General features: G+C 47.2%; 1 protein-coding gene across 2 annotated transcripts in view; it reads left to right on the top strand.

The window, feature by feature from the left end:
- TTBK1 (tau tubulin kinase 1) overlaps positions 1-11048 on the top strand; it is a 110473-nt gene extending 99425 nt beyond the window's left edge. For both annotated transcript variants that reach the window (XM_071739940.1, XM_071739938.1), the window contains exons 14-15: positions 4878-6475; positions 7816-11048. In XM_071739940.1, the coding sequence (XP_071596041.1) occupies positions 4878-6475; positions 7816-8242 (2025 nt within the window). In that variant the 3' untranslated portion in view covers positions 8243-11048. The remainder of the gene's footprint in view (positions 1-4877; positions 6476-7815) is intronic.
- Positions 11049-12235: the final 1187 nt, after the last annotated feature.

A 12235-nucleotide genomic window follows, 5' to 3' on the forward strand; every position in this document is an offset into this window, starting at 1 on the left:
GTTTGACAAAGTGTTTATGAACACCTGGTAAACTTCAAGCCCCTTCACCCTGCAAGCCCCAGGGAGATGGATGTAAAATTGTGGCTGTCCTGAAAGTCATGTACTCCTGTCTGGGCTGTTCAGTGGATCACCTTTCATCATGACTCCTAAATGAAAGTAATCTGCACTCTAGAGTGGCATGTGACTCAATCACAATTGCTGTTGGACCGTGTGGGAACACGCTGGAAGAGAAAACACAGAAAAAGATGGTGTTTGCTTTGGTATGAAGTGCATAGTTACTAATTCAGTGTTTTCCTGAAAGTGGCTGGAGAGTGAGGCTGCAGGCAGTAGAAAGAGCATGGAAACACACTGGTACCTGTGAAAAAGGGTGGTGGAAGCTTTCCTCCTTCCAGGAGAAGCATAAGACCCCAAGTCCTCAAAGGCAGAGAGCAGCTCTTGCAGGCAGGTGATGGGCTGAGGGGCAGAGCTAGGATTAGGCCACGGTCTCTGACTTACAGGGCTGTACAATATGCGAGACCCTTTTTTAGCCTGGGAATTGAATGGAGTGTCAGGATTCTTCTGAATCAGCAGGGTCCAAAGCTGATCTACTCCATGGTGAACTCCTCAAAGTGTGTTTTGATTTGCCTCTGTAAGGTGGTTTGCATGTGGCAGATGTGTGATTCTGTCAGACACTGCAGAAGGATGCACCAAGGCCATAGTGATGATCACAGCCTGGGACATGGCTGACAACATGGTCTGAAGCAGAACAGTAGGTAGTAGAGATGCAGCATTTCTGGGTTTATGTTACACTGGTAATTGTGATTCATTTTTCCTGTACCTGGTGATTCTTTTGGTGGGGTAGTTTTTTGTTTTGATTTTGTTCTTCTGTTGTTGTTGGGGATTTTTCCAGAAATTGTTGTATTCAAAATGTTTAAAACTAAGAGATGGGAGAGAAAAAAAAAAATATCCCAAATTGATTAGACTCACTCGAGAAACTGTTCCCTTTCCCCTGTGTTAGTGCTGCTGCTTGGAAGAGAAGGCTTTTCTGGCATACACTGGGACTGCTCTGCATGTGGACATAGGTAGAGGCAAGCTATAAGATCTCTTCTTCATGCCCTCATATGTTGTGAGATCATCAGAAAGCCATACAGGGAGAGCAGATACTGTCATCACTCATCATTGCTGTAGGGACCTGGGCCAACATGTGTGTAACTTGAACCCACCAATGTGACTCTGCTCCTTGGCCTGTCTGAGAAGAACATGTCTGACTACAATCCTGGTTACCAGGGGACTTGGGGCCTTCTAATGTATGGCTGTAAAATTGCTGTAGCAAAGTGGATACTGCATCTTTGCTGATTTTTGCAGTATTTGCAGCATCACTAGGATGCAGGAACTTTGCTGCTGTCCATATGTGGTGATCCTTAGATCTCATCTGAGGCTGTCCCAGTGCAAATGATCTAACTAATTGGAAATCCCACCAGTTTACAGTAAAGACAAACCCTCAGACTCTACTTACCTGTTCATGACAGGGGCAGAGATGGACATGAAGGGGCTGGTTTCTGTCTCTGTCATATATGAACAGGTAGGTCGTCTTCTCTCCTGACTCTCCTCCCTCTTTATATTCTAACTCTGGCCTCTGGGAAAGGCAGGGATATTTATTGCCTTCCAAATATATATTTTTACCCAAAGTAGTTGCTAACTAAATTGACATGAGAGGCTGAGAGCTGGGTTTGTTCCACCTTAAAAAGAGAAGGATTGGGGTGGAATTCTATTTCCTTGAAATACCTGATGAAAGGGTGATGCCAGACTCTTCTCGGAGGTGCATGGTGAAGGGATGAGATGTGATGGACATAAGCCTCACGGAAGGAAAATTATATGTAGGAATGAGAGATAGGACGAATTTCTTTACTAAAAGGGTGATCAAGCATTGGAATGGGCTGCCCCGGGAAGTGGTGGATTCTCCATCTCTGGAGATATTTAAAAAGAGACTGAATGTGGCACTCAGTGCCATGGTCTGGTAACTGCAGCGGTAGTGGATCAAGGGTTGGACTTGATGATCTCTGAGGTCCCTTCCAACCCAGCCAATTCTATGATTCTATGATTCTATGATTCTATGATAAAGAAAAGCTTTACCACAGAGAGCCTTAAACACTAGGATAGTGTCCCAAAGAGATTGTGGTATCTCAGTCCTTGGAGATTCTCAAAACTCAGATGGACAGGGCTCAGAGAATCCAGCTTTCAGTTGGTCCTGAGGTGACTGGAACAGAGAAGATTCCTTACACTTGTTATTCTACAGTTTTAAGATAGAGGTTAAGCCTCTCCACTCTTTATCTGCTTGTATCTTCCCACAGTTCTTCCCCATTGATACAGTTCTCCAACCTTTGTGGGCATATTCCTAGAGCAGCTGTGAGTGCTGTAATACAAAAGACACATGATGACTGTCAAGAGAAGATACAAGCTTCTCCAGTGAGAGGTTCAAACTGGAAAGAGCAGGGTGTCCACTTGCAGCTAGATGCTGATCACCTTAACTCAACAGTGAAGACAGTCTCAGACTTTGATGCCCTGGACAGTCTTCCTTGTTAACAGCTTCAGGTGATGATCGTGATGAAGTTAAGAAAATGTGTTCAAATAATATTCGACCCAAGAGATATTTCAATTAAGTTTCTTTTAGTTGGGTTTGTCCTCCATATTTTTGGCATATTTATGCTCTTTGGGTTTTCTCCAAGGTGCACTTACAGTAGGAAAAAGACCACAGTCTCTGACTGCTTTTAGGTACTGCATTCTGACAACTTTGAGGTACTACATGTAACAGGCTAAGCAGACCAAGTCTCCCAAAGGTCTCCCAAAGGCAGATAGAAGCCAAGCAATCACTGTTGTGCTTAGGATGTAGTGTCCATGCAGGGAAATAGAAAATACATTAAAAAAACAGAATGATGGAGAGAGAGGCAGTCCGTTTGCTAAATTTTTCTTTTTATTACAGCAACATCATGCTGTCCAGCTCCGTGTCATACGTTATTGCTTAGTGCTTTCTCATCAGAGTAAAACCTCTGATGTCTTGCAAGGGAAAAGATCTGTTGGAGGAAAGAGGGGTTGCTGAGTACAGGGCTGCTGGTGGGACAGACTGCAGGGCACAGAAATCATACTTCTGGCCTATATAGGATATTCACTGCAGGACTGGATTCAGTTCTCCTTGACCAGAAAGCAGATGAAATGACACAAGCTCCTAAGAGCTGAGAGAAGTTTTAAAGGTTTACATAAACAAAGAGAAACCAGCAGTCCTTTGATTGTACCAATAACCACAGAATCTAGAAAATGGGGTGAAGTAGAGTAGCAGGCGAACTGTTGGGCTTCTGTTTCAGGTCCCAGTCCTTCTGGGGAAGCCATTTCTTTAGTTAAGACTCCAAGGATAGGACTGTGAGTGTATGTCTTGGTAAAGCAAATCCAGTCTTAGCTGCTTTGTAGACTGATTTCCAAGAAATGCCTGAGAGAAAAAGCCAAGTGGGTAACTTTCTTTGCAAAGGGTGGTCATTCCCTCCTACTAGTCTGAGTTCCACACCTCTCATTGTGATGCAAAAGGTAGAGTGGATCAGTTAAATCCCTCATCAGGGCCATCTTAAGAGCCAGCCTTCAGCTTTAATGAAAGAAAAGAAGCAGCTTTGGACTCTAGAGGCATTGCAAAAACCAGCTTGTGTTTTAATTTGTTATATAAATTATAAATAAAAATAAATATAAGTGTAACATAAAAGGAAATACTAAGTAGATAACAACTTATCACCATGCATAATAGCTTGATGCTGCCCACCAGTCTATTTGAAATGTCCCTGCTATACATGAGCATAAAGATCTTACATTTTTCAGACATTCTCATAGGGCAGTTGCTCTGCACAGAATAACATGCAGATTTTCAGCACAATCTGAAGTTGTAGTATGGGACTTGAAAAGGCTTTTTTTCTACCCCCAGAGACAAAAAGATCTGTTCCCATAGCCAGGTGAATGTGCTAGCTGTTGGCAGCTCTGTAGCCCACACATTTAAATGGGCGTTTGTTTACTTGTGTAGCCTAAATATTCCATGACACTGTCAAATGCTGCTCGAAAAACACAGAGGCCTGTACCCTTTCTGTTCATGATTAGGACTTTTCAAGGGTAACACATGATGCATTATTGATGGGCTGAGTTCATGGAGAGTCTTTTGTTTTCCAGCCCTCTTAATAGAAGGGTGACCTAAATGGTTTTTTAAAATCCATTTTGCAGAGTGGTGCTGCTGTGGTTTTCATTTACAAGCAATTGCTAATTAGGCCACATTTCGATGACCATGTTTCCTATTTGGTTTGCTCTTTTTCTCTAGTTTGGTCAAGTGTGTGTGTGAGCTGCTGTTTTTCTGCTATTACTATTTGCAATGATTTCACAGCCTACTCCTGTTACTTTGTGGGCAGGGTCTCTGCCACAGGCTGGCCCAGAGTGGCCCCTTGAGTTCACTGTGGCCTGGGCATAAAAGAAAGTTGCTGGATGGTTCCAGTAAGGAAGGAGTAAATATGTAAATATATAAATACTGAACCAAATACATAAATACCAAAGAAGATTGGGAAACATGAAAAAACCCAGAGGAACTGCATGCAGAGAGCTCTTTTTAAGTCCAGAACTAAGGACTGTTAACAAAGGAACTCCTTTGAAATTTTTTTTTTTTTTTTTTTCCCCTTCATTAATAAGTATCTTTGAATCTCTCCTTTCTAAGGTTTGCTCAAACTGAATGATAGTGCTCACTGTTCAGGCACGCATTTTGGAAGCACGGTCGACCAGATGATTTCTGCTGATGCTGCCCACTTGACCCTTATGTCTTCTGTGTCAGTGCTATGTCTGAACACTAACCCTTTTCTTTTGTCACATCTGTCCTCTTGCAGGCGTATATGCTGAAGTCATTTGAAATAAATGGTCTGCCCAAGGCGGTGCCTTTAAGTTTGCCTTATCAAGACTTCAGAAGAGATGTGTCAGACTACTGGGAAAAGCCTAAGATATCCCAGCGGATAAAGAAAGTTGATTTCTCAAATGTTATCTTGACTGCTCCTTGCAAACCTCTGGAACCTTACCTGGAAATTAATGGAAAAGAGGAGGAGGAAGAAGATGATGAGGAAGAAGATGAGGAGGAGGAAGATGAGGAGGAGGACGCAGAGGAGGAGGGGAATGAGATTGACATGAACAGTGATTCCAGCAGTGACCTGAGTCAAAAAAGCACAGAGCGCAGCCAGGAGTGTGCACCATCCACTCTCCTGGCTGATGACCAGAAGGGATCCAAGGGTCGAGCATCCACTGCTGATGGGGACCTGGAGCTAGAGGAAGGCTCAAAGACACTAGTATTGTTTTCACCAGGTGATCTGAAAAAGTCTCCAGTGATCACAGACTTGGCTCCAGAAGTTGATCTGGGCACTCTTGCTGCACTGACACCTCAGAGCGAGCGGCCACAGCCTATGGGTAGCCAGCTGGATGTATCTGAGCCAGGAACCCTGTCCTCAGTCCTTAAATCTGAACCAAAGCCTCCCATGGCAGTGGCTACAGCATCCTCCCCCTTTACCAAAGTTGAGCGCACATTTGTTCATATTGCTGAAAAGACCCACTTAAATGTCATGTCTTCCAGTGGCCAGCTGATGAGACATGAGGAATACTGCCCTCCAGGCCAGTTTGAGGAGGTCATTGTCGAAGAAGAACTTGAGGACAACCTTGTGCTGGTAGAGAATGGAAGCATCCATTCAGGGCTAGAAGGGGCAGAGACAGAGAGCTGTGCACTTTCAGCTAATCACATTGAAACCACCTCAGAGACAGCCGGGGAGCAGCTCGCCCTTCCCAATGGTGTAGCGAAGCCTCCTGAGGACAAGCCGGAGCTCTCCGAGAAAGTGGCTGTCTCACTGGATTTGGAAGAGCCTGGCAAGATGGGTGCAAGTGGGCCTGACCTTGCAAAGTCAGCATCAGTAGCAGAACACCTTAAGCAAGCAGAGACCCTCCCTGACACACCACAGCAGGGACCCAGGAGACCACTGGGCTCCAGGTATAGAAGTCGGATACCCATTTTGTTCTCTGAGGAGGACACCGGGTCAGACCTTTCAACTTCACTCTCGGGCAAAGACAGGATTTATAAGAGGGCAAAGCAACCTGACTTGGCTCGCCTGGTGATGGAGAAGAGGCAAAACCGTCTCCTTCGGCTGGCCTCAGGGGCCTCTTCTTCAGCATCCTCCAGTGAGGAGAGGCCACGGGCTTCAGAAACCCTGTCGGGCACTGGTTCTGAGGAGGACACCCATGATTCTGATGACTCCATCCCAAGGAAGGCAGGGAAGGAGAAGGCTGCCTTCCTGGGGAAAGAAGAGAGACCCATAAGCACAAAGAGCAGAATCCCTCGGCCCATCACACCAGTGAAAACACCACTAGAGGCAGCAAAGCCTGAGATCTCCGTGGCTGTCACAATGGCAGTGTTATGTAGCTCCCCACAGGATGCAGCTGTTCCCTACAGGTAAGACCAAGTGTTAAGGAGGCACAACCAGGGGCTTTGCTCACCTCTCTCTGTTTAACCCTTCACTTGGGTTGAATGCATGGTCCATCCCTGTTTCCTACAGTCATTTCAGCTCACTGGTGTGTGAAATTCCTACCTCTCTGTCTTCTTTGGCTCAGTCTGGCCAAAGAGCCAAGCATCTCTACACTTGCTCTGGCTCTGAGGCCTTCTTCCCTTCCATGAGCTCTTTCATTTGGCCTGATCCTACTAATAGCGAGTTCTCCCAGTGCTGAGCTCCCCGTTTTGCAGCATGCTTGGCACAGCCATGACTCTCTCTGCCCGGAGACTTGGCCTGCCTATTGTGATTAGAGCTGCAAGGGCTCTGAGGTTGCCAGTTTTGATTGCCTCAGAAGATGGCCAACATGCAAAGAGCTGGAGAGAGAGAGGTGCACATGCATGAGCATTGGCAGTGACCTGGAACAGCATGGGCCACCTCCAAGTGGTCCGAATTTCCTACACATCGCTGTGCCTTGAATTTTTTTGGAGGGATACTTGGCAATCCATTAAATTAGCACAGAGATGTAAATGGAGGTGGACCTTCTGAATTAACCAGCATTTGGCTTTTCTACCTGGCCTTGGGGCTGGAGGTGCAGCCTGGAAGCAGTGCTGCTGGTGTGGCTTTGCCACAGGGTAAATTCTGATCTTTCAGAGGTGGGGGTGAAAGGTGGGGATGCCTGTGGGTTCATTTATCTTCCAGCACACCACTGTTACTGTCAGAGACTAACTTGTGCAACCCAGCTCATGCCCACCTTCCCAGATTGTATCTCCTTCCTTGAAAGAGGTTGCTGCATCCGTGCTGCATGCTTTCCCATGTATGTGCTATCAGCCAAACCATGCCTGTGCATTGGCCCAGAGGGTGCTGAAGGATCAGGGAAAACACTTGCTAGTTAACAGCATCAAGAGTTATAGGATAATGTTCAAACCAATGCTCCATCTTATGCACCCCTGTCACTCTGGTGCTGGACACTCCTTGTGTCCAGCAACATTCATGCCAAACCTGCCAGGAGCCTGGAGCTTCTTGCAGAAATTCCTCTTCATCTTCTCTCCTCTGCTCTCCTCTCCTCTCCCCTCTGCTCTCCTCTCCTCTCCCCTCTGCTCCGCTCCGCTCTGCTCTGCTCTCCTCTGCTCTGCTCTCCTCTGCTCTGCTCTCCTCTGCTCTGCTCTGCTCTGCTCTGCTCTGCTCTCTCCTCTCCTCTGCTCTGCTCTGCTCTGCTCTGCTCTGCTCTGCTCTGCTCTGCTCTGCTCTCCTCTCCTCTCCTCTCCTCTCCTCTCCTCTCCTCTTCTCTCGTCTTCCCCTGTAGGATTCAGGCACAGAGAACAGTCGGAAGTGTCCCACAGGAGTGCCGAACAACACAGACACAAAGTCGGATTCCTCCTTCACCCAGCTCCAATTCTCTTCCCCTACGGAGCAGCTCACAGAGGTCCAGCTGCACATCCCCTCGCAGCCCTGTCCTTCCTTCAAGAAACCCCAGTGCTTCCCCCAGAAGTCAGCTGCCACCTCGGAAGGAAAGTCCTTCTCCCTGCCGACAGCATAAGTCAGGGACTGCTCTCCAGCGAGTTCCTCCTTCCCCCCGACTTCAGCCCACAGCTCAGGCCCTGGGGCCAAAAGGAGATTCCCTGCCCTCTCCTGGTGTGGCCAAAAAACGACAAAAAGGAAAATCCCAGACTCAGAGTCCAGCAACCAAAGGAAAGCAGGTGTCCCTGGAAAGTAAGGCAGCTGCCAGATAATGATCTTCTTCTGCCAGCCCAACAGAATGGGTAACTTCTGCATATAGTATACACTTGAGATGCTGCAGCACAGCCTTCTATGCTGGACCCACGAGTGCATAGCAGTAGCTGTACTTCAACGCTTCACTCACTCTCACCCCACACCGTCGCGATCAGCTCCCACGGGCCTGAGAGCCTCTGAGCCACGGAGCCTTCTTCAAGGAAGACATCCAGCCCACAGCTCACGCTTGCTAACGCACAGCACCAAGCAGTGACCCAGGCAGCCTGCCCAGTGCCTGACCATCCTCCCTCCCCAGGTGTTCCCCTCTCTCTGTCAGCAATACCAGCCACCAACACTGGCCCTGGCTTTGGAAAGAGGAGCAGAGGTGATGAGAGCAAGGCCTGCTGGAGAGGAAGGCTCCCATCCTGCAGGCAGCTCCCTCCTCTCTCTTTGCTGGGAAAGCACCAGCCTTGGCTGCCACCATCTACCTGAGTGCTGGCTTGCCTCCTGCCACATGTGTTAGCAAGGGATTGTCACCTGCTTAGCCAAGAGGGATGGGTGCATCCTTGTGTGCTGAGATAAGTGCAGGGGCAGGGTGTAGGGAGCTCTTCTTTCCTTTCCAGATGGCTCTGCAGGTTTGAATGGGAGGCAGGCAGGACTTTCTGGATGCTTCTACCTGCTTCAGAGGAGGCTGTTTGGCACTGCTGCTTGGCAACACTGCTGCTTTTTCAGCAGATGCCTGCGTGGTAGGTGTTTAGATGGAAGTAGGGTTGTATTTGCAGCTTGCTGGGAAATCAAGAGCACTTGCTAATTGATGTAGAAGGGAGCACACTAAAGCCACTTCTGTCTCACATACCAAACTGTTACCTGTGGAGACCACATCTCCCAATATGGTTGGTTCCTCTTGACCTGAGTGTGGTTGGTGCCACAGACCTGTAGTCCACCAAACACAGCTCTGTCCTGAAGATGTGAATAGTCACTGGATGCCTTTATCTAGGGTGCTCCTTGCACCTAAATTCCTTGTGCTTTATTGTCACGCTTTTGGTGTTTGTTAATATTGGCACCGTGGCTGAAAGTTCCCCTATGTGGCAGGGCAGGAAATTATGATCCTGTAGTATATTCAAAATCTGCTGCTTTGAGAGGATGCTGGCACTCTGTGGGTATCTTGTGCATTTCTGCCTGAGAGTCCAGTGGAATAGTTGAGTTGCAGAGGTCATGTTTAGGTCTTTCTTCTTGGTGCTCAGCTCTTCCACTCATTGTGTGAGAACCAGCAACATGAACGTAAAAGCAAGAGCTGCGCTCTTCAAGTAATATTATCAGAGCAAAAGCTTAGTGCTCAGCTAGGACTAAATCAACCAACTTTTTAACCACCAGACTAATAAAAAAGGTTTGAAAGTGAGAGCTTTCAGGAGGACTGAGACCTGTCTGAGCTTGATGAGTTCTTGAAGTAGTCACCAAATTTTCGCCACACCTCACTGGGCAAAACACTCCAGACCCAAATGCTTTGGGCTTCACACCATGGTCATGCCTAAAAGAGGCTTTGCAGGGGCAGACAAAAATACAGCTGCTCTGTACCTGCATTCCTGCAGCTGCAACTAGCTGCAAATAATTATTATTTGTAGGCACTAACGCTCATAGAGAAATTCAGTCAGTAATAACCCTGATTCATTTGAACATAGATACAGTCACATTGATGGCCATTGAGTCCAAGGAATCCTGAAGCTGTTCACATCTACAGGAACTGTTCTGGGAAGGAGCATGAGAGCTGTGACAGAGTGGCCAGGAGAACAGGGTATTCCTTGGCCATCTGAACAGGCTAGCAATAGCTGACAGGAATCACCTCTTTATATGACAGTCTCAGTGTTGACAACGCTAAGAATGTATTTCACGTATTTCAAAGTGTTTGCTGTTTTCCATTGATGTTGTTCACCCTGGTAGAGTAAGAAGCACGGCTTCTAGTCTAAAAATGTTTCCTTGTCTTTGCATAGAAGCATTGGGAACTCCAAGTTTAGTTTGTGGTTTGAGGGACTGAGCTGATGCTGCCACCAAAAGCAGTGGTCCCTCCAAGTTCTGCCTGCTTCATTACACTGGTCCACCCCTTTACACTGGGGCAGCTCTTTGATGAAGTGGCTGAAAATGCTGATCCAGCATGGCACCAAGTGCTCTGATTTAGTTTTCATCTCATTCAGCTCATCAGTCTGATTCAGTATGTGGTCACAGAACAGAAGTGGGGGAAGGAGAGGCCAAAGACTGTGACCACTTCTTCTGGTTGCACTGTAAATTCATGTGAGTTTGAAGTGTGGGTCCAACTACAACCTAAATATGCCTTGCATGTTTAGAAACTAGAAAACAGAATAAACCCAAACAGATTCTTTCCAGAAATATAAGCCATAGCGGCACTCCTATTAACTTGTTGGGGGACTGTTCATTTTAGAATGCTCAGATGGCAGGACTTTGTTGTAAAGCCTTTACCAGATGCTTCATCCAGGTCTTAGAAGTATATGCCAAAAATTTAATTGAAAGAGGGCTATAGGACTATATTAACAGGGTTAGCAAATCTGCCATATCATGGGAGGCCAAGTAAACACAATAAATGTGTTTACTCAAGAGAAAATTTAAAGGAGAGTATTTCATGGCCCAGTTATACCCATGTCAGGAAGGAAATTCTAGGGCAGAGATCTTCCATCTGGCAGATGAAAGCAGGAAAGATGGAGAATGGCAAATGAAAAAATCGGGCAGGCTTTTTGTCTGGAAGTGACTGTCCAGTGAAAACTTTCACAGGAATGTGGGGAGTTTTTCTTATTAAAAGCCCTTCTGAGAAACCTACCTGTCTTCTAAGATGATTTCCTGCCATGACCTAACCAGAAGTAGCAGGTAGGATGCTGATGACACAAAAGCATCATCACTCTTTGTGGTGCAGTAGATTCCGGGTCCTGAGTGACACATGACAAAGCTCTCACATGTTGGGGAGCCACCAGGCAGGTCCCACAGGTTTCAGAAAGCCAGTGAAATATTTCCAGCACAGAGAATAACAGCTATACCCTCTGCTGTTTGATAAGCCCAGGCTGAGGGTCCAGCTGCATCCACAGAGGTCTGGGACTGGCATGAGTTGTCTTTCCTTGTGGCTGTGCCATCAGCCTCCCTGCCCCAGCACAGCCCTGTTTCCCAGGTGGCCCTGGCACAGATAGGAGGTGGACAGTGCATCAGTAGCATGGATGAGAATGGGCTGCGCCATCAGGTGTGATGGGAGTGAAAAATGGCTGAGAGCCTCTGCAGGAGCTTCCAGGTGTGGTCACTGAAAGGTTTCTAAGGATTATTCCTACAAGGTCTGAATGTCCCTGTGTGTCCACACATTTGGGTTTCTGGATCTGCCCCCCTTCCTAGTGGAAAGTGATGTGATCTTGGCTGGGTGTCACATAGCCTCCTTCATGCCATCACTGAAGGTATTTTTAGAGGAGCTTCAGTCCTGGGCTCTTCCAATCAAATGGATAAGAAGAATTTGTTAACAAGAATTGATCCTCAGAGCCACATTTTGCTGCCAGAGATGGTCATAGGGCACTGCCTGGCCCAGGCATGCTCATAAACCTCCTGTTAGGAGCATGCACACTGCAGGAGGTGATGTCTTGATCCCTCTTTCAGGAGTCAGTACAGCAATTCAGGAGTGCCCCTGCTACATGGGTGCTGCTCTGGATCTCCTCCCTGGCTCTGCTTTTCAAGGTTCTCCCCTTCAGTTGCTCAGTGGTGAGTGTGACCCCTGGGTACTTCCATCACTGGGGTGCTGAGCACACCCTGGTTACAGAAGTTCCTATTCTTTTTCTGTGACCCTCAGGAAGGAATTCCTGGCAGGCAGATGGACCAACAGTAATGGAGCCCTGCAAAAGGATCAACAACTCCTCTGAGTCCTCTCATCCTCTTCTTCTTTCTCTACCCTGCTGGGAGTCTGGAAGGGTATCTCCTATAGCTGGAGCAAATCTGGGAGGTCATGCTTGGGGGGGGCCTGTGATGTTAGGAGG

This window comes from Heliangelus exortis, chromosome 3 (assembly GCF_036169615.1).
Source record: "Heliangelus exortis chromosome 3, bHelExo1.hap1, whole genome shotgun sequence".
NCBI lineage: Eukaryota > Metazoa > Chordata > Aves > Apodiformes > Trochilidae > Heliangelus > Heliangelus exortis.